Consider the following 23,240-nt stretch of genomic DNA (forward strand, 5'->3'; position numbering starts at 1 on the left):
AAATGAATTTGACAAATGAAAAATTATTGAGGGACCATATAGCACAGACTGGCTCCAGGTGTTTAGGTTGATGAACCACATAGTCGTGAACTTTCTTCCAACTTTTTTACTGTTAAAAGAATTTGCATAAAGGCAAAAAACCAAATACAGGATCCTAACAATAATGAGAAGCCACTATGAAAATTATAAAAAGGAATCTCGCAGTGCAACTTTACACATCAAACTTTGTTAAGGCACAGTTTCCCTCTTCATTTCTACAAAAACAAATGTTCTGTACAACATTGACTTCAGAGTTAATGACAAAACTGAGCTTCAACAATGCTTCTAGAGCTTTATGCCAAATATCGAACAGCTCTAAGATTCCTACAAGCAGAAATCTTTGACTGAGCTTGAATAACTATCCCAAGATTGTGAAAAATCCTGAAGATCTCTAAACCTTTGGCTACTCTTTTAGGAAAAAACAAAAACTGTTAAAAGAGATGGAAATCAACATTTGATCAAGCCCCAATATGAATCTCAGTAGAGTGAGAACTAGCAAGATTATCTAAAATTAAAATATAAACCACATTAGAAAAAAAGTTAAAGCAAAAGGGACCAAAAGCCAGTAAGAAATAGAATGCTTAAAAGACATTAAAATTTCTGACAAGTGGTCTTGCAAGCACACAATGGCAATAACTGTACCAGTTGACGATGCGACCCCTTTTTTCCCCTCTTCCCTAAATGGACTTGCTTAAACCTTCTAAAAGCACCATTTAAGAATCAAGCATCCTCCAGGGAAGCTATTGACCATTTGATCCAACACCTAAAAAAAGAAAAGGAAAAATAAACTGAATCACTCAACTCTTGCCAGAAGCCTCAACTGAAAATCCATATTATCAATGAATTGGAAAAGCAAAACCACAGAAATTTTATCTTCTAGTTCTAGCTATAGAATATGAAAAGGGCAGTGTTTAATTAGTCTATAGATTGCAATCAAGTGAGGAGAAGTAAATAAAAAACCTGCAAATATCCTGAAATAATCTTCCATGCGTCCTTAAGGGTTTTAATTGAAATTGTATTCATGCATTCTTCATAATTATTTGCCTAGTGTTGCATGTCACGTACTGCCACTCTTTATAACACCTCTTTGCCGAGCCTGATTTAACAAAGAAATTGGTGCATGAAAGTGCTCTGAGCTAAAAATTTACAAATAAGTAGGGATTACTACAGATGAAACTGGTGTCAAATAAAGTAAAAAAATAAATGCAGTAAAAAAAAGAGAAAGTGAGATTAAGATCATAAGAAGAATTTTGCAAACTAGTAATCACCTCAAAGACAATCACCGGCACATTGAGCAAACCACACATTAAGATGGGGGGTCCTAATAAATTTTACATGAAACATTACAACATCAAGTCCTCAGTTTTCATGTGGTTGTTTGGGGTGGTTCAAAAGTTGTCTTGAACAAACAGTATTGCCACATTGATAAGCTACCCTCTTCCTCTTCCTTCCAGATTTCAGAGCTACCAATCCAAACTCATCAAAACCACTAAGAACCTTTTTGGAATTGTAGTGCAAACATGTTCTTTAACAACTCATCATTTAAATGCTGTTCGAAAAAAATGATACACACTAATTGGTTGATGTCAACATCTAATGAGCCTGAAGCACAGACATGAAAAAAACAATGTGGACACTTGGTTGATCAGAACAGCAACTTATTTGACATAGGTCCAGCAGTGGGCCTTTAACTTTTGCTAGTACTGCAAAGTTGTATCACTTTTATGTATTCTTAGTTGAAGCATTTTCAGATACCTTTCTTAAAAGACAAAGAATGATCCCAATATTTTTTGGCTGCCACTTTCAAGAAACTTATGCTGTAAGTTTTTGTATGTCAAAATCTCCCAATCTACTAACTTAATAGGTAGTCTCTCTCTCAACAAGTCATGTACTCGACACTTCAAATAATCTAACAAGAAGAAAACAAAATGTTGATGGAAACCTGAACACGACTGTGAAATATGATTCTGATGGAGAAATAAACGCCACCGTGAAGGCGTCGTGCTGTGCCTGAGCGGAGGCTGAGAGAACTGACTAGTGTTTGGATTGCGAAGTTTTTGGGCTCCAAGGTCCAGAAGCCATGAACAGAGAACACGTTAGGTTACAGGCCCAGGTACTCAACCAGGCTTGGACTCGCCGTCGAAACCTAAATGCCGAAGTGAAGAAATAAAGTTCCCTTTGACAATTCTACATAAAATCCAGCTAAAAATTATTATTTTAGCCTCCATAATATTTTCTATATTTTTGACGTTTAAAACTATTTAAAGAATTAATTAATAGAAAATATTTTTATTAAAAATAATTTATAAAAAATAATTTTAGAAGTTATTTTCTACATTCTAAAAATTTTATTAATCTTTTTATATAAATTTATTAATATATTTTATAAAAAAAACAATAAAAAAATATTTTATTAAAAAATATTTTCTGCCCAAAATATTTTTTTTTTAAAATATTCTCAAATATAAGTTAGTTTCACAAATAAATGGCTTAAATATTTTTTTTTAAATAAATACGTTCATAAATCATATAATAAGAAATTATTATATTGATTAGGTAAAACTAATCAAATAATAAAATTAGCATAAAAAAATATGACATGCAACCGTGTACGTGTAACCATATTAGCATGCCTACTCATCCAACTAACGGACAAATGACTACTTTGCATAAGCAAAGTTTTATATTCAGTAGTTACCAAACTAGACTCTGATCCATCAACAGTCGAGAAAAGAATATGTCGACACACAGCTATGAATCAGATTCAATGGACACAAGAGTGCAAATTCAAGAAAGGCAATCACCTTAAGGTCTTTAAGCGCAACAATCTCAACTACTGAAAAATAGACTGTGTCAAAATAGAAGCCTGAGAAACCACATAGCAAAGTAACAAGTTCATCACTGCAGCAAATGAAGAACTGCATGCATTCAAATTAATAGAGGCATCCACATTGTATTTAAAAGTACCTGATATTGGTTTGGTCCATCACGGAAGATCAGGTGCATTGAGACGATTATCAACTTGAGAGGAAGCACGACAATGTGCTACAGCCCAATCATGCAAGACCAACTTGGAGCAAGTAACAACTTGATGTACCCATCGTTGCATTATCCCAATGAATACTATCATGTGTATTTCATAGATTCCATAGGACAGCACATCGAAGATTTGCAACATCGATAGGTTGAGAAATAATCATTCGAAAATAAAATTATGAAAAAGCGAGGGATTGGATATCCAAATCATAAAGACCAATCAACCTCCAACGTTATATAGCAAAAGCCAATGGATAAAGAGACGAGGTATAGATTTTAAACCATCTAAATAAAAAAGACAATGAAAATCAACAGATAGTCCTTGATCATGCAAATTATCATTAGTGGAAAGAAAATTATATAATCAACACCCTATAAAATTCTTTATTTTGAGTAGTATGTATAATGTCTAAAATTTGCTCTAATCACTAGGTTGAGTCAATAATATAAAAATGTAAATTAGAGATCACAAGTATAGTGCCACATCAAATCATTTTCTAAATTTTCTTAACAAATTGATATTTTAAAATTTTTCCACATCTCAAATAGAAATAAACAACATAATAAAAAGTAGCTCCTTTGATATGTATCGAAAAATAAATCACGAATTAATAAATTCTCAAAATCTAGTACAAATAACGATAAAATTTAAAATACATTTTCATTGTGTAGCGAAAGATCATATCACACATTAATATCGATACTATTTCTAATTTGTCAATGCGTGCTACCACGGATAATAAATTGAACAGATAACAAGTTTTTCCAACTAAAATTAGCATTATATCTCAAACGGGCATTAAAATAGTCACCCAAAGAGTAATATTTTGCTTTGAAAATTCAAGATACAAGATAGTGTTGATTAATTATTAACCTTCAATCTTACTTTGTAAGCATATGGCTGAATTAAAAGAAGGTAAATCTTGAAAAACCATTCCTCTATAATACTTTGAACTATATATATAATCTCATAAACATCAATGCAATCTTCGTCTTTTTTCTTTTTTCAAACCCTATCAAAATAATTTTTTCATTCATTGTTATGGCTTAAATATATTTAAATTATCCTAAATTGAAATTTTTTTTATTGAATTTAAAATTACAAACCAACATATATTAGTTAGCTCATGAATTTATTAATAATTGAAAATTGACGTTATTTTCTATGTATTGTGGACTAAATTACGTTTAGGATTGAATTTTAAAAGAAAATTTTTAATTAATTTTAAAAAAAAAAAAAAAACCATTTCACGGGTCCTTAGAAACTAAACACTATTTCTATTTCAATACACACGTATACTTGGTTATATTAAATTATTTTTTTAATATATCTAAAATTATTTTTATGACCATAAATTTTATAATAATTTCGAATGCTCCAAATACTATGGAAAAATATTTAAAATGTTTTTAATTATATTTAGTAAAAAAGGATTTATATTCTCTAAACTATATTTTATAGAGTTATAGGCTCGGAAAAAGTGGATTTTCAAACATATATAAAATAAAATCAATTTTAGGAAAAAGAATAAACACAGTAAAATTACCGCATGCGAAACGGTTCACTTCATGGAGGCAGGCGTCGTTACTCATCAACCCCCCATTAATTCAGATGTCCAGTCCATATATCCAATTACTACCCGACGCGTGTTGCTCTAATGTGGTGTAGCCAATCATATCGAAGGCTGTGATGCTAGCCCCGGGCACCCTATCAAGATTTTTTATTCTGTTTGAGCATAATATACAACGGAAAAAAAAGGACGACTTGGTTTTAGTCTTCAAATTATCAGGCACAGAGCGGAACTCGGAAGACAGCAAGTGGAATTGCAAAACTCACCGGAGGAGGGAGAAACGTTCTCAATCTCTAATATCTCAGAAACTCTCTAGCTTCAATCGCTCCCGGCTATCAGATCTCCCCGTGAACATGGTAAATTTCGCTGATTTGCTTAATAATTTTTCAATTTCTTTTTAGTTTGACCTTGATCCTTTCGTTGTTTAGCCTGTGGAGATCCTGTTGATTGAGTTATATTACAGGATTATATTTATCGATGAAATGCCCTAGATCTAAAAAGTCGATGATAAACTCGATCTGATCTGTGGTTTTTTTTTTTTTTCATTTGATATTTTTCGTTTATGGTATAATAATTTCTGGAAATTTTTATCTTATTCATGGATTATGGTGTAGTTATTTATATTAAAAGGCTACTTTTATTTTTAATTTGTTTCTGAGCACGAAGGATGTAATTTGATTATATTTAATCATTTAATGAGTACCTTTGTGGGTAATTTGAGAAAATTACAGTGATTGATTTAAGAGTTTGTTGAAGCTTGTATTTTGATAAACTCATTTGTGGGCGACGATAGTAGATTGTACTTAATTTTATGGGTATTTCTGTTGTTTGTTTAGACTACATCAAGGCGCCTTGCAGATAGGAAAGTTGAGAAGTTCGAGAAGAACATTACTAAGAGAGGAGCTGTTCCTGAAACAACTACTAAAAAGGGGAAGGACTATCCTGTTGGCCCTGTCTTGCTTGGATTCTTCGTATTTGTTGTCATTGGATCATGTAAGGCTCATGAAGTTGATTGCTTTCTTCGCCATCGATTTATGTTTTCTTTGGCTTGCTATAATTTTCTCCCAATTTCAAAATTCTTTTGGTGGCTTTTCTCAATATTAAATTATTAGAAGAAAAGTTTAATTGACTACACTCTTAGATGAGTGTGATTTGTCAAGTGCTGCTAATATGCCTAAGATTGAACGTTCCTGTAGTTTGAGAACTTTGACTTGGAGGTATATTCAGTTTGTAACATGCAATAATATAGCTGAAAGATTGAATTTGGAACCAAAGGTTGCTGGTGGAAATCAGATGTTTAGAGAACTGCTGCATTCTAGTGCCAAATAGCCATCTGTACAAATATACAAAATGAAATTGAAAAATGGGGCAGAGAAAGCATACTAAGTTTGTCCAACGAGGATTTCTTGGCAGTTGTTTCTGGTTTAGTGGAAGTTAGAAAACTAGGGTGTCATTCCAATTTTTCATAAGGATTTCGAGTTGCTGCTCACTTTGATCAAAATTTGTTTACCGACAAAAGCTATTTAGTTTATTGCATCTTACTGTGCTTATAAAAATAATTGTTTCCATTCTTAATGATTCCATTTTCATTGGATGTTTGTAACAGCTCTATTCCAGATAATCAGGACAGCTACAAGTGGGGGCATGGCATAAATGTATACAGACTTTTGAGAGATGGGAAGATGATGTTAGCATGTAGTTGATATATGGGAAATACTTGTTGAGTTGTTATTCATGTTCTGAACTTTTTTTTATCTTAATAAAATTGCCCTTTCCTTTTAAAAGTTTATGGTGCGCTTATGCATTTCACGTCTGTAGCCCCATAAGTTATGAGGAAGCTTCTGAAAACGGGAGTGAATTAATTGCATTGAACTTGAATCTGCATCAATTTTTTTTTTCGTTATTCCATGCAATAATCCTTGGGCAGCTGAGAAAAAGTTTATGTTGGGGATATTTTTAGTAACTCACAGAATAAAGCCGCAAATGTTACAGAATTTCAGATCTGATGCCTGCAACTCAACGTCTGTTCAAATGTTATAGAATCATCGTACTGCAGCTTAAGGCAATTGGACTCTCGGGTTGAATGAATTTTTTGGATGCATTTCTCTCATTAACCCTGTTTAATTGTTCTCCTTGGACCAGAGATACAGTACAAACAATAAGCGATCTGCATTATCTTTCCGGGCATTTTGCTTTTTCAGATTTAAAAAAAAAAATATTTCTCAATCCCTTATTCAAAAAAAATATTTTTCGAAATCAGAGTAAAAAGTATCTCTACCGCGCTTTTAAAGTGTGGTAGAAAAGAATAAATATAAAAAAAAAAATTAAATGCTTTACCGCACCTTGAAAAATATGGTAAAAAAAAAATAAATTTAAAAAAAAAGAATTAAATACATTACCGCACCTTAAGGTGAGGTAATGCATGAGTGCAGCAAACTCCTAACTCAATTAGTTTTAATTATAAATTTAATTTTTATTTAATTAATTATTATATTTAATTAATTTAATTTATATAATTATATATTAAATTTATAAAGCATAATTATAAAAACTATATTAATATTAATTAATTTAAGTTATTTATAATATAATATTATATTTATTAATTTATTTTATTAATTTATATAATTTAATTAATTATATATTAAATTTATATAAATATAATTATAAAAATTATATTAATATTATTATAAATATTAATCATTTTAATTTATTTTCAATAAAATATTATATTTTTCATATTTATCATTCTACTTTTATTATTTTTATTACAATTAATTTATAAATATTTAATATAAATATTTGTAAATTATAAAAATTATAAAAAAAATTAAAATTTATTTTATTTCATATTTTTTCTCATAATTTTTCTTTATTCTCTTATATTCCTCTCAAAATACTCAATAAATATTAATTTTTAATATTTTTATAACTTTACCAATATTAATATTGAAGAGTGACCATATAAATAATAAACGCGGGTCATATAGAACTCAATGTTTAAAAAAAAATAACGTCTATATAAGACGGAAAGAGATTTAATCATCCTTAATATTACTTTTTGATAAAAATTTTTATTTTATCATTTATATGTATATTGAGTTATTTTTATTATATCCCACTGCTTTTAAATATTTAAATGTATTTTTTTATTTAATTTTTTATAATTTCTACATTGATAAATATAATTAATAAAATAAATTGTATATATCCTTAACATTAATTAATATATTTATAAAATAAATTATATTAATACATTTATATATATCTTTAGCATTAGTTAAATTATATAAATTAATAAAATAAAGTGATAAATATAATATTATATTATAAAAAATTTAAATTAATTAATATTAATGTAATTTTTATAATTATATTTATATAAATTTAATATATAATTAATTAAATTATATAAATTAATAAAATAAATTAATAAATATAATATTATATTACAAATAATTTAAATTAATTAATATTAATATAGTTTTTATAATTATATTTTATAAATTTAATATATAATTATATAAATTAAATTAATAAAATATAATAATTAATTAAATAAAAATTAAATTTATAAGTGTCCGTCGCCACAGTCATGCATTACCGTATCTTTAAAGTGCAGTAATGTATTTATTTTTTTTTAATTTATTCTTTTTTATCGCGTTTTAAAAGAATGGTAAGCTTTTTTTTTAATTTATTCTTTTTTATCGCGCTTTAAAAGTGCGATAGACTGTCACCGCAGTCATGCATTACTGCACCTGATAATGTATTTAATTTTTTTTTTTATTCTCTTTTACCGAGTTTTAAAAGTGCGGTAAATTCTACCGCATTTTTAAGTGCGATAAAAGTCCTTTTTACCCTGATTTCGGAAAATATTTTTTTGAATCAGGAATTGATAAATATATTTTTTTTTAAACCTGAAAAAGCAAAAAGCCCTATCTTTCCTAGGGGTGAGCAGAATCCGGTTCAAATCAAAAAAACCGACCGAACCGAATCGATTTGAAAATTTGGTTTGATTTTTTATACATTTCGATTCGATTCGATTTTAAATTTCAGAAATTTCGATTATTTCGGTTCGGTTCGGTTTTGATCAGAAAAAAACCAAAAAAACCGAACCGAACCGATTAGGAATAATAATATGTTTTTCCAATAATATAGAGAAATTAAATTATATTAAAATTAAAATATTTTAATTAAATTTTAAAATACTAAACATAAAGTGTAAAAAATTAAAAAAATATTAAAAATTGAAACCGATCAAACCGAACCGAATCGAACCGAATCAGACCGGTTCGATTCGATTTGGTTTTTGACCAAAATCGATTCGGTTCGGTTTTCATAAAAACTAAAATTTCGGTTTTCGGTTTATTCGGTTCGGTTCGGTTTTGAACCGAACCGACCGAATGCTCACCCCTAAATTCTTTCCTATGCCGCGTGCCGTAGCCCAGACTGACAATAGCGAACGGCAGCGGAAGCTATATTGCTCCACAACTTGAAATCTTGAATTATAATAAAATACAATTGGTTTCGAAGATGACCCTTTCTGCTAGCGTAGTCTTCCAGCAGCTTAACAATGCAAGCTTGCAAATGTTTATTTCAACATCATCCGATGACCATTCTCATCAGAAAAGAATATAATAGCCCGTCTCTTAGCAACATAAAGAATAGTAAACCAGTAATATGAGCAGATTTAAAACGTAGTTTTTCCCATTCAAAGTTATTTTTCAACAAGTTTGTACAATCATCCAACGGATCATCAGCCTCGTTAAAATAACAAAGAAATGGGCTGGAGATAAAAGTAGCAGCAAAGCTTGCAGCAAAGTGACTGACCATTGAACCACTAGTGAGAGAGTACTCAGCACTCGCATGAAGAAGCTGCTACAGTCCACAAAGACAACATAAATCAAGCTGTAGCAGTAAGGCACGGGTGGAAGGCAGTGCCACATGCAATCCACTGCCGTTTTCTCCCACGTGGCACCAAACAACCAGGAACCTTAAGCCATTCCCTGCTTTTCACATTGTAAGTAACAAGTCGGTTCATTTGTCTTGATCTCAATGACAACATGAGCAGACCTTTGTTGCCCAAGCAAGTCATTCTGACGTGCTTTCCATAAAATTCCAAGCACCATATGTTTGGCATTCTGTCAACCTCCTTCCACAAGAGAGTCATCTTCTGCAGCTCCCATATGCACACACATGTAGCTGCGTTCTTTGTTAGCAACCCCACGAGCATGATTCGGCCACTGCACTCTGCAAGTGTGTGGTCACTCAGATGCAGTGGGGCTGGTATTATAAATTGCTTCCATACCCCAGTAACCATATTGTAGGATACTATCCCTTCAGGGTCCGAACGCATGAAATATACAGTATCATCAATGGAAACTGCTTGTGACCGGAAGTTCAATGATAGTGGCAGCTTAATATTAGCGGGCATGCTTCCCGGTCGAGTCCAAGAATTCTCCACTGAGTCATAAACCTCATATTCTCCATCACAGCAAACCCATAGAATCTTGTAGCCACCACTGCTTGCATTTCCATTTAAAGTCATCCCCACAGCAATACGAGACCAGACCTTAACTGACCTGGCCGGCAACTCTTTGAAAGATTGAGTCAGAGGGTTGCAAACGTAAAAGTTCCTGTGACCAATATCAATAAAGCACACCAGGCCCCCTGATGAAGCAACAGGCAAGACAATCATTTTAGTGGGCAAAGAAGAAATTGTGGGGTGATGCCATTTCTTCAAGGAAGGATCATATATGGCTCCAGAATTCACATTTTCATGTGTTATAGTGTAAAACCAGGGATTAGCTTGTGGAACTTGGGCACAACGCTGAGAGAAACTCTGAGAGTCCAGCAAAGAATTCCACTTTCGACAAACAGTGCGAAAGCGGAAAAATGTAGCAATGGGAAGCCTGGCAATGACAGCTTCAAAAAGGTCTTCTGGAAATTCCTTCCAAATTTCTGGCTCCATAACCTCAGTTGTACCAGTAGTTCCAGGTAACTTTCCTCGGATCCGTTCCTTTCTAGACTTCTTGGAAGGTGGAGGCTTGGAAGGCTCCAACATCTTGAAACTTCCGGATTTTCCAGCGGCCATCACAAAATCGCAGTAATCATCTGCAGAACCATCATTGATATCAAGGATGCACCATCTGTTAAAAAAACAAACTAAAAAAAATTATATTCCTGAAATGGATTGTCCAATTAATTCATTTGACCAGTATAATTTGGTGAAGTCACTGCAAAAGATAAGAACAAAGGTTGAGAATCACGCAGTGTCAGGCTTAAACAAGTTGTGAAATTGCTATAGCTTGAATATTATTTCCAGCAATTTACATGGTAAACTAAAGACTACAACTTTTGTGAAAAATGAGAATAAATAATTCTACATATGCAAAATAAAAACAATAATAAAAATAGGATTATAGTAAGACTCGAATCTCCAATCACAAGAAATAATAAAACAATCGTGCAAATACGAAGAAAGATTAATGAAATAACTAATACTACATATGCAAAATAAATGTGACGATAAAAATAGGATTACAATAAGACTCAAATCTTTGATCACAAGAAATAATAAAACAAACAGTGCAAATACGAAAAAAGATTTCTTCACTTTCACTGACCCATACAAACCACAAAATAAAGGAAAAGCAAAAGCAAAAAGGGACACTCTATAACCCTTGTAAAGAATATATACATACAAGTCCAGATGGATATCCTATAAATTCTAGAAGATTACAAAGCACTAGTTCTTGCCATACCCGACATCCACAACCTTTTCAAAATTGAGACTGACACTTCCACTCATGTTTGAATTTGTTTAGACTAACCACAATCCCTTTTCATTCTTTAGACGATGGCTTTCTGTTGTTCAAAGATGGATTGAGCTACCATTTAAGCAGGTGACATCATATACACGTGTATGACTTGGCCAAATTATTGCAAACTGTGAAAGGATGAAAATTTTTTGCGATAAACATTATGGCAGGAGATATGACATTAAGATGTTAAGATCATAAAACTAAATTCATCTCAAATTAACACAACATTTGATATGATGAATTTGTATCAAGTAATTATGGATTTTGACTCAGGCAATTGGAAAATATCCACCATGTGAATCCATGAATTTGCACAAATTCACCATTTTGTGAAATCCCTCAAGGTGAGAGAATTGGATTCAGTGGAGGTGCAACAGTGTGAAATCTCCCATTTTAAAGAATGACAAATTTCATAATTTCTTTTAATTTAAAAAATGTCCATTAATTCCATGGAGGTGGATTGGACACCAAGAGAAATAGAATCTCCACCATATTTCAATAATCAACACAAGAGTGATAAACTGTTACGTACAGAAGGACCAGATATAGGAATAACAGGTAGTCGTTTTGGCGGGAACAGTTATTTCAACTGATCCTTGTATTTAAACATAAGGAAAAGGCCAATTCAGGGCATTCAATAATCAATAAAATCAGCTACTTCCCCCCACTCTCTCTTTCTCTCTCCAATTCTTCTCTAAATTCCCTCCCTTTCTTCTCTCTCTCTCTCTCCCCTTCCCTATCTGTTCTTCTGTTATTCTCAGTAACTGTCACTGAGATTTCTGGATCTGTTAGGGTTCACCTAACATAAACTTGTTGTATGAACTTTTGACAATCTAAAAACAACAATAATTCAAAACAATTCTCATGATCTTCATCTTATAATACAAGGTAATAAACTCACATGAGAAAGAATTTTGTATGGACCTTCTGTCCTACTAAAATGTTAAGTTCCCTAAGTAGAACAAGTTTTAGATAACTTCAACTATAGCTCCTTCCTACCAGCATTGACGGAAACAAGCATCATTCAGGCTACTAACCTATGAAAAAGTATTGCTAACAATCATGTTGCAAAATTCATAACAATCTGCCCCAGATTAGAAGACATGTCTTTAAAAAGGACAATGGTATTTGTTTAAAAAAATCTGTGAAATAAATGATATCATTCATGAGTTTCTTCAAGATGACATCATTATTTGTGTCCTAAGTTGTATCTTGAAATTATTGCACAAAGAAAAAGACAGGAAATGGGTTTGATCCAATTATAAATAAAGTTTAAAGTTGTTGAAGTTACAATTGACATATCCCAAAAATAACTTCCGACTATACCCTGGATCTTCAGATTTATGAAAATGAAAATTAGCACAGCCATTTAAGGCCAAACGAACTATCTCTAGGGGGAAGCATCAACACCCATACTTCATTCCATTTCATCAGCTCCAGTAACAATTGTTACACAGATTACAGACCGAGGAGAGGATTTACTATCCAGCCTAAGATTAACCACTAAAAATGGAAATCTAACTCCTCAGTGAAAGAAGATACATATATGTATGCACACGACCAAACACAAAGAGACAAAATCCTCGAAGAAGAAAGCATAGGCAATTGAATCTTCTGTGACTATTAGCTGTAAGGACCTACTTTGCCAGTGTATGTGCATCTGCATTAGTGATAAATAAACAAGGGAGACAATGTTAAAAAAAAAAAAAAAAAGTGGTGTCCCAAAGGTTTCTTTCTATGTTCATTAAAATTGACTCAAGGCACTTGAGGAATGGCTCAGATGGAATTAGGTGAAGTAGTTCATGGCTATATAATATATTCAGAATTCTACAGACAATACATTGAATCTCCACATTAGAAACTAGCAAAAAAGATTTGACACAAAAGATCCAATGTTCATAATTTACAATAGCATAAAGCTAGGAATAAAAAGTTATTTAACTACAATCATAAATTTGGCCATTTAAAGAACACAAATAATCAACAGGCTTTAAGCTGATCACTATGATATTCAAAGAAACAGTATCAACTACAGGAATCAATTACCTTCTCTAAAGAGAGGTGAGGGAAGGAGCAACAATAAAATTTAGGAGAAAACATGAACTAGAGAATGAAACTCAATTAACGCTCGCATGATGACATTAATCTACGAATAACAGGATAGAAGATTTGAAAACGAACCAATTGGATAACCAAGACAACTAATTAAGCTTACAGGTCCTCAAGACCATCAAATTAAGGTGAAATTTGAAATTCCTTGCAGATTTAAAAGTACACTGAAGGGGAAAGAAAATAATTCCGAAGAAGTGGCAAACTGGCAATGTCATAGTCTCATAGATCATCCCATGAAATAAGGAAGTCAAATTTTGAGAAAATAAAAATAAAAAAAAAAAGGAAGAAGAAGAACTATAAGCACTAGAATAACACGGCAAGACAAGGCGAGGCACAAAAGTCACCTAACTTGCCAAACAAAAAATGGAACACACTAAAAGATGATGACTAGTAACAACATCAAAAACCTAAAAAATCAGAAGCCAAACAGAAGAAAAAAGGAAGAATCAAGCAATTCAAGTTTAGGTCCCCAATTAAAACAGTAAACACTACTAAACAGAAGATAATCGATAAATGGAGGAGATCTAGCGACATACAGAGAAGGAGGCGGAGGAAAAGCAAACCTGTGGTGGTTTTCGTCGCGGTGGTGGTGGAGTTGGAGAAAAGGCTGGTGGTGGAGGGGCAAAGGAGGATGAAGAGGTGGAGGGGGAGAGGCGTGGAGATTGAAGAGGTCTTGAAGCTGAGCAATAAGCTGCCTAAGCATGGCAAGCTCTTCTTCCATGCCCAGGAAGAAGCAGGGCAGAGAGAGAGAGGCCACTTTCTCCGCCTCTAAAAAGAAACCCACCAATCCAATCAAAGCAGAGAGACCCCAAGAGAGGAGAGAGCCCAAGTCCCTTTCCTCTGTCTCTTCTGCCTAGTTCTTTCATTTTTCTCTATATATCCCTTAACCCAATGCCCTTTGCCATGTCAGCTCATGACGCACTCTTAAAAATTTTGAAGTACGGTCATTTATGAAAAAAACTCCAATTTATATTTATGAAAAGAAACTCCAATTTATATTTGATAAAAAAAAAACCTCCAATTTATATAAATACAAGTCAAATATTAAATATAAATTTATTTATTTTTAAAAATTAAAATATAATAAAAATATAAACTAATTAATCATATTATTTTAGAAAAACTAATTAATGAATAAATAATAATTTAATTAGCTTTCTAAATATGAGAAATTATATAGTTATATTTTATTACTATTATAAGTTGACATCTTCCCCCTATCTATTAATCATAATCGATTCATAAATCTCAGTTTTGAAAAGCAAAAATCAAGTGGTGAGTGTCCTACTTTTTGTTCGTTAGGAGATTATATTGATTTTATCGTTTCTTCTTCAATTTTTAGTGTATAATTTTATTTAATTTTATAGAAATTAAATTTAAATTTCATTGCACGATTCTTTTTATTATTAATTAATAAAGAACGATTTCATTTTCTTCTTCCTTAATTTGATCTTTATTTATGTACTTTAAAAAAAAATTAACTATCATAAAAAAAAAATTTAACTATCAACAATAATAACCTTAGCCCATATTAATATGCTAGATGATTTACGCTTTCCTCAATTCCATTGTGTTCTCTCACCTCTCCTATATAACATATGAATTGCCGGCAAATCAAATCTAATTTTGAGTTTTGAATTAATTTAGAAGCGATCGATGAGAGTGGTATTGTAAAATAAAAGTCATATTGTTTAATTTATCTATGAATTTTAAATTTTTATTTAGTTGCATGTCGTATTTTGTTTTGTCATTTATTTTTTCAGTGTATATTGATATTTTTTTTTATTAGGTCGGTGTTCATGACATAAATGGTGGTGGCATTCGGTGGTTTATAGATAGTTCGCAATTCCTTCTTTCAAATTTTGAGTTATGGACTAGACTTTGTTTGATATTTTTTAATTTTATAATTGTAGAGTAGTTTAGCTCTTATTTAAACTTGTTTTTGTTTGAACCACACCGCAATTCACAAAAATGATAAATTAAAATTTGATTATTTATTTAAAATAAAGTGATATATAATAGGTTGAAAAAATATATAAATAAGAATGATAATAAAATACTTTTACTCTCAAACCTATAAATGATTCAAAAAATTAAGTGAAAGTCAAATATGCTAATTTAATGATCCGATGTTGCTTTCGAAATATAAACATTTATATACAAATATTACAATTATTATTAGTGTTTTACATAAATGATTTTAACTTTGATTTGAATTTAAAATTTTTACATCCTTCAAAAACAATTCCAATATTGAGAAAAAGCTAAAATTAATTAGTAATAATTATCATTATTTAATATAAATCAACTTAATATAAATTATATTTAATTAGTGGCACTGAAATTAATATAAAATTAATTAGTTTTAAACAAATAAAATTAATTAAAAATATTTAAATATAAATAAAGTTTGAGTTTAATAATGGTTCCACTTTTTTCTCATATAAATTCGAGAAATTTCCCTGAAAAAAAAAGATTCGAGAATTTTAAAGTGTACTTAAAAAATGTTTTTATCATGTAGATTATCATTCACGTTGGTGATAAATTAAAGGAGATAATGAAATTGAATTTCGAGGCAAAGTGAAGGGCGATAAAGTGAAAAATGAAAATGACTGCATATGATTCTCTCCACGAAGTAGAATATTTATTTGACCAGCTAGCCTTCCACGTGTGTGTGAACGTAGGCTTATTATGGTCAAATCACCAAAACCCAAAGAACTAGCTTTTTTTGCACCAAATGTTTTCTTTTGTACTTTTCCAAAGATCATGCGGTCTACGTTTCATCTTCTCCATCTTCATTCTTTGTTCCACGCAGACCGCATGATTGTCCTCCCTTTTGTTTTTCTAAATTTTAGAATTATTAATCCATCTTCTTCCAAAAAAATAATAATAGTAATCACCCATCGTGATCGTCCTATGTGTGAAATGTCCTCTTTGCCCTCCAATAAGCTGTCATTATGAAAAATACATAATTTTTTTTTGAAAGGGAAAAATACATAATTTAGCCCTTAATTTATAAAAAAATTAGTAAACATCTAACGTTTTTTTTCAATTTTTAATATCTCAATTTTATAAAAATATAATTATTTAATATATAAATTTTATAAAATATAACTATTTAATTTTAAAATTCTATAAATATACATATTTAATATGGTTTATTTGTGCTCTGATTAGTTATATTTTTATAAAAATTAAAAGTTAAAAAAAAAATACTAACGGAGCTTTTAAATTTGTCGTTGATTATTATTAATTATTAATATTATTTGTTAATATATAATTTAAAAAATATGTAATTTGTCATTATATTGTTTCCTTCCCCACCCACCCACTTTTTTTCTTATTCGGAACTTTGATCATTATGAACCGAACTAATAATTTCTGCATAATAATTATGATGCCCATTTCTCTTTTTTTTTTTTTTTTAATCCTTTCTTAATAGTAATAATAATAATAATGATGGCAATTTCTTAATAGTAAAAAATTTTTGTTTTGTGAGGGAGAAGTTGGAAATTAATTAAATTTTGAGGTTCCAATACAATATTTTCACCTAATGCAAATGTTACAGGTAGAGTGTCACAGGCAACGAAACTCTTGAAAAAACAACCAAAAAGTCAAGTGGTAAGTGAAACGTCATCGACCACCTCGCAAGTCATAATCCACATGAATTCAGCTTGGACTGAGATTCTAAAAATAGTTTAATTAAAATATTAAATTGGTTTTTCAAATATTTTTTTTGTAAAATATAATTAAATTAAAATTGAGAAATATTTTATCAATTGATTGGCTTTCTTTATCTAATTATGCAATGTATTGATTTACATATTAAGATAAAAAAATTATCTCAAGTTTAATAAACATATATTACATAAATTTATTACAAATAAGATTAAAAGTAAATTAATATATTTAATTTATGAAAATTTGACTTAAATTATTTTTTAGTAATATTTAAAATAATAATTTTATAAAAGGAATATTTATTCTTCCTAATCTCAACCGCTAACTGGATCACACATTGCTTTGCTTTTGCTTCAAATAGGCACTTGGACTTTTGTGTTCCTACTGCTTGTTAGGTTAAGTCTCTTTACATCCAATTAGATGTATGCCACCATCATTATCAAAGAAGAAATTTCATAATTTTTATTTATTTATTTTGTTAATTTAGCATTCAAATGTAAGTCAAATACATTGTTAAATGTTTTATTTTTTTTAAAGAAAAAGACAGATCCCCTTTTTAATGTTAAACATTTAATAAATTAATCAACTAAATAATTGTTTCCTTTAATATTATTTTAATTAAATATCAACGTAAATAATTAAAATTATAAAAATTGTCTTAGTTTATTCGTAAATTGGGATAATGTAATGGCGTTGGAATGTAAAAGAAGGAAGAGAGATGGAGTATTTGGTAAAGCAAAGAAAGGTAATGATGAAGAGCAGAGAGTAAAGTTAAGGTAATATGCAAGTTTTATTTTATTTTATTTATTGAATGATTAGGTTTGTCAAAACCAAGAGGATGGGATGGGATGCGATGGGTAATCATTTCACTTTGTCTAGGGAAAACAAGCTTTGATTTTGATTTTGATTTTTGGGTGGGTATCTGCATCATCCCTCATCATGATCAACATCATGGAGTCCCTTCTTTTACGTGTGCATCATCTCTTTCCTATGCTGCTCTCTTTCCCTTTTCCAATATGGGCTTTCACGATTTTTTTTCTCATTTAGGTCCCTTTTTTGTTAAGTTATTTTTATTTATTTATTTATTTTAGTGGTTCTAATGGGCCAAGTAGAGATTCATATCCAAAAACAATTGCAAGCTCACCTATTGTTTTCTAAACAAGCCCATCTTGCTGTTCTAGAAGGCTCGAACCCATTAATGCAAAAACACCCTCCACCTATTTAGTTCCTTTAATATATAAAATATCATTACACTTGATTTTGATAAATACATTAAAATATTTATGAGATTTTAAAAATTATAATAATCAGTTAATTCATTAATTTTAACTATTAAATATTTTTAAAAAATCTAAAATACTTTTAACATAAGAGAACTAATTAATATACGTTTTTATAAATTGATGAATTAACTATGAAATTTTTTCATACCAAAAGAAAAAGATTAAATATTAAAATATTTAACTATTAAGACTAATAAAATAATTAATTAGTAAATTTTTAAAAATTTAAATAGACTAATTAATGAGTTTTCCAACACTGCAGAAAGTAAATGGTAATTTTTTTTTAATTCTAATGGATTATAATGTTGATTGGAATGGAACTTAAAAAGTAAAAAAAAAAAGGATAATAGACTCTTTTGTGACGAAGATGTATGTAGACTAGATTGTGCCATTGCCTTATTCTTACTTACATGACTCAACAAATTCGTACCAACCAAGCTCCATCGCAAGCTTACTTCCTTACTAATATAAACTTTGTAATGTCATGCAACAAACATGATTCTGAAATTTCTTGTATTCCGTTTTCCTTTAAAGCACTGCTCAATCTTACCCTTTTTTTCCTTAATCTGCAATGGCAACTCCTCTCGTCACATTTTCAGCACAAGAAGAGAACATTTTCCGAAGCCGATATCCCGCTGTTCCTGTGCCTGAAAATGTGACATTACCAGATTTTGTATTACAGGATTATGAATTATACTCAGACAGGGTAGCATTTGTGGAAGCTGTGACTGGAAAGGCATATACGTATGGTGAATTGGTTAGAGAAACCAGGAGGTTTACTAAGGCCTTGAGGTCTATTGGCATTAGAAAGGGACACGTAGTGATTGTTGTGCTCCCAAATGTTGCTGAATATGGAATTGTAGCACTTGGAATAATGGCTACTGGTGGAGTTTATTCTGGTGTCAATCCTGCTGCACATGAATCTGAGATTAAAAAGCAGGTTCTGGCTGCAAATGCCAAGCTAATTGTCACCAATGATCTAAGCTACGAAAAGGTGATGGTCTCAATCTTATAATATCTATCCAAAAATAAAGATATTTTATTGATTATGGTGGATCCATATGAGTCTCATTATAATAAATGAATGAAATTTTCTGATGGTCTAAATTGAATTGCGACCGTCACTGAGGTAATACCCTAGTTGGTTAAGACACATATCTATGAAAAATTACTCGATATACGACGATTAAAAATTCTAATCATATTCTGCAGGTGAGGAGTCTAGAGCTTCCAGTGATTACGCTAGGTGAAACGCGCATTGGAAGTGCCATGAATTGGTATGAACTGCTGGATGCAGCTGACCGAGCAACCGATAGATATGTCTATGAAGATGTAGACCAGAATGATCTATGTGCACTTCCATTTTCATCAGGCACCACAGGGATGTCCAAAGGTGTAATGTTAACTCATAGAAATCTGGTAGCCAATCTTTGCTCAACTCTCTTCAGTGTGGCACCACAAATGGTTGGTCAGGTTACCACACTGGGTCTAATTCCATTCTTTCATATATATGGGATCCTAGGAATATGTTTTTCCACTCTTAGGAACAAGGGGAAAGTGGTGGTAATGAATAGGTTTGAGCTTAGAACATTCCTGAATGCACTCATGACACAAGAGGTCACATATGCTCCAATTGTGCCACCAATTATTTTGGCCTTGGTTAAGAACCCCATAGTAGATGAATTTGATCTCAGCGAGCTTAAACTCAGGGCAATTATGACTGCAGCAGCTCCACTTGCTCCTGAGCTACTCAGAGCATTTGAAAACAAGTTCCCTGGAGTCCAAGTTCATGAGGTGAGTACATTTTTAGTGTTAAGATGGTATCAAAGTCTCTTATTTAACATAGGGCCACCCATAAATATTTCACACTCCAGGTGTTTGGTCTTTGGCGTGTGAGATTGTATCTTAAGATGACAATGCATCTTATCTCATGTTTTTTTCCCTCACAGGCGTATGGACTGACTGAACACAGCTGCATCACACTAACTCATGGAGATCCTAATTTAGGCCATGGAATTTCAAAGAAGAACTCAGTAGGATTTATCCTTCCAAATTTGGAAGTCAAGTTCATAGACCCTGAATCTGGAAGGTCTCTCCCCAAGAATACCCCTGGTGAAATTTGTGTAAGAAGCCAATGTGTAATGCAAGGTTAAACAAATACTACCACTTACTAGTAATTAATAATTTTAATGATTTGATTAGCATCTCCAGTGCCATTAAAATGATTTCTTACAGGTTATTATAACAATAAGGAGGAGACAGCCAGGACTATTGACGGGGATGGCTGGCTACACACTGGTGACATTGGGTATATTGATGATGATGGAGATATTTTCATTGTGGATCGTATCAAAGAACTCATCAAGTATAAGGGTTTTCAAGTAAGATCAAAATGTTGTTTTCTATTTTCTCCCTTAGGCAAATTTTACAATTTCATGTCCATGTATATCAGTATTCCATGAAAAAATAATTATTGATTAAGATAAATGAGAGAATATTCACTTTATTCGGTTCATATGGGAGTATGTAGGACACAAAATACAATTTCGTGGGTTTTAAACATCAAGCATGTGATTTATTTTAGGGAACTTTCTTGTTGAATTAGCCAATGAACCAATATCATTTTGGCTCACAGGTAGCTCCTGCAGAAATAGAGGCTCTCCTTCTCACTCATCCCTCTGTTGAAGATGTAGCTGTCGTATCGTGAGTATCACTTTTTTTATAATTAAAACATGTTAAATTTATATTTTATTTATTTTGGGTGAAAACATTTTTCATATTTTTAAAGATTGAAGGGAGAGTTTTCTATCCGATTTAGGATTGAAATTAAGAGTTTTTTCAAACCTTTTTTTAATAATTAAAACATGCTAAATTTATGTTTTGTTTATGTCACAGAAAATATATTTCACAAAAATATTATTTTTCATATCTTCTTTGCATTTGAAACTTTTAAAAAAATAAAAATAAAAATATTTTACTAATTAAAGAAAATATTAAATCATTTTAAGAAAATAGATTTTATTATTTTAAAAAGGAGCCATTTTATATAATTTAATAATCTTATTAACATGATTATATTTTCATACATGAATCTTATTAACCCTCTTAAACTCTTTTTTTTTTAAATATATAACTAGAAAAGAGTAATTGAAGTAACGGTATAATCACCTCTTTATTTTAAAATGAATTGTTTTTGAATTAAAAAAATAATAATTTTTTATTTTAAATAAAAAAATTAATAAAATCAATTGAATTAAATTTTTACAAAATTTTTAATAAAAACAGAGGGTATATAATTAGTGTTATTTACCAAACAGAATCAGTGTTGTTTATAGGAGTGCATATATGCAGGCTGCCAGATGAAGAGGCAGGAGAGATCCCAGCTGCTTGTGTGGTAATAAAGCAAGAAGCAAGACAAAGCGAAGAAGATATTATTAACTATGTATCTTCCAATGTTGCCCATTATAAGAAGGTAAGAAAAGTGCAGTTTGTGGAAACTATTCCAAAATCACCTTCTGGAAAAATAATGAGAAGGCTTCTTAAAGAAAAAATGATTGAGAAGATGCAAGCCAATGGCCAAACCACTGTCTCTCAATTGACCCCCACACCCACCAACTTTGATTAATTAGATTTAGGGGATTAATGTTTAATAATGATTTTTAATGACTTTATTTCAGTTATGATCACAATCCCTTTTAGCTTTTTATTTTTTTATTTTTTAATAATATAATCATGTCTTGTGTCTTTTGATTAGATAATATTTACAACTTTATCAATTGAGAGAAGAATTTAATAAGTTAATGTGTGTTTGTCTATTTTGAATTTGATGGGAAAGAAAGATAAATAAATTGCTTGAGAAGGTGATGGAACTAGTTATTGGAGGAGAACCATCCACATGAAAATAGTTTTTTCTTTTTCTCACAATTTTTTTGAGAAATGTTTTTTTGTTTATTTAGATATGCTTTATTATTTATATAACGTTATACTAATTATTCTCAAGATTTTGACACCGTGTCCAAGATGATATAGGTCTTGGGCCAATCAAATCTTGTGGTTAATCCATCTAACTCTTTTGGTCACAAACCAATGAATGGGTAAATAAAAAACATTCTCTCAATATTAATTTAATCATTCAAACGTATACTCAGTGTTATTTAAATTTGGATGGTAGAATTTATACACGTAAAATTTATTTATTTCTTATTACATCTTACTTTTATCGATTATAATTAAAAAATATATATTTTATTTAAAAAAGATTTTACTAAACATTTAAATATATAAGCCAAATAGATAATCTCTTGGATATGAATCCATCTTTCCACGTAATCAAACACTTAGAAGGTCCACAAGACAACCAAGGCTCATGATGTCCCAGCACCAGATATTGACATTTGGTAGGTGGTCCTAAGACCTTAGTGTAGTGATTAAGGCAAACTCCTTTGATAATTTCATTAGCTTAATTATTTCTCCAAAAAATTGATTCAGCAATAAACAAAAGTACAAACATTGGTCTTAACCTCATCCTGCCAAATAATTAATAACAATATATCTCATCCTAATATGTATGTGTTAATGGTTTAGATTCTCTTTTACCCCCTTTCTCTATCTCTTTCTTGTAATTGAATTATAATTAATTATTGAAAGATTTATAATTTATTTATTGAGTATTGCTATTATTAACAAGTCAGTCT

At 30.7% G+C, this 23,240-nt stretch overlaps 3 protein-coding genes across 4 annotated transcripts; 2 read left to right on the forward strand and 1 right to left on the reverse strand.

The window, feature by feature from the left end:
• The first annotated feature begins 4,750 nt into the window (after positions 1-4,750).
• On the forward strand, positions 4,751-6,430 carry LOC110629484. The gene is made up of 3 exons (XM_021776469.2): positions 4,751-5,002; positions 5,483-5,639; positions 6,253-6,430. Exons 1-3 carry the CDS (start codon positions 4,766-4,768, stop codon positions 6,297-6,299), a joined length of 441 nt encoding a protein of 146 aa, XP_021632161.1. The 5' UTR covers positions 4,751-4,765; the 3' UTR covers positions 6,300-6,430.
• Positions 6,431-9,327: 2,897 nt separating this feature from the next.
• LOC110630218 (F-box only protein 6) lies at positions 9,328-14,441 on the reverse strand. Of its 2 annotated transcripts, none has more exons than XM_021777588.1 (2): positions 14,119-14,441; positions 9,328-10,795 (listed from the first exon to the last, which is right to left on the reverse strand). In XM_021777588.1, the coding sequence occupies exons 1-2, from the start codon at positions 14,301-14,303 to the stop codon at positions 9,550-9,552; spliced, it is 1,431 nt and encodes a 476-aa protein (XP_021633280.1). In that variant the 5' UTR covers positions 14,304-14,441; the 3' UTR covers positions 9,328-9,549. The 2 variants fall into 2 exon arrangements, with proteins under 2 accessions (XP_021633280.1, XP_021633281.1); XM_021777589.1 differs by having other exon boundaries at positions 14,146-14,440.
• Positions 14,442-19,062: 4,621 nt separating this feature from the next.
• On the forward strand, positions 19,063-22,225 carry LOC110630473 (4-coumarate--CoA ligase-like 1). The gene is made up of 6 exons (XM_021777985.2): positions 19,063-19,540; positions 19,759-20,340; positions 20,496-20,694; positions 20,782-20,927; positions 21,182-21,249; positions 21,898-22,225. The coding sequence occupies exons 1-6, from the start codon at positions 19,118-19,120 to the stop codon at positions 22,169-22,171; spliced, it is 1,692 nt and encodes a 563-aa protein (XP_021633677.1). The 5' UTR covers positions 19,063-19,117; the 3' UTR covers positions 22,172-22,225.
• The last annotated feature ends 1,015 nt before the right edge of the window (positions 22,226-23,240 follow it).

Source organism: Manihot esculenta, chromosome 13 (assembly GCF_001659605.2).
Source record: "Manihot esculenta cultivar AM560-2 chromosome 13, M.esculenta_v8, whole genome shotgun sequence".
Lineage (NCBI taxonomy): Eukaryota > Viridiplantae > Streptophyta > Magnoliopsida > Malpighiales > Euphorbiaceae > Manihot > Manihot esculenta.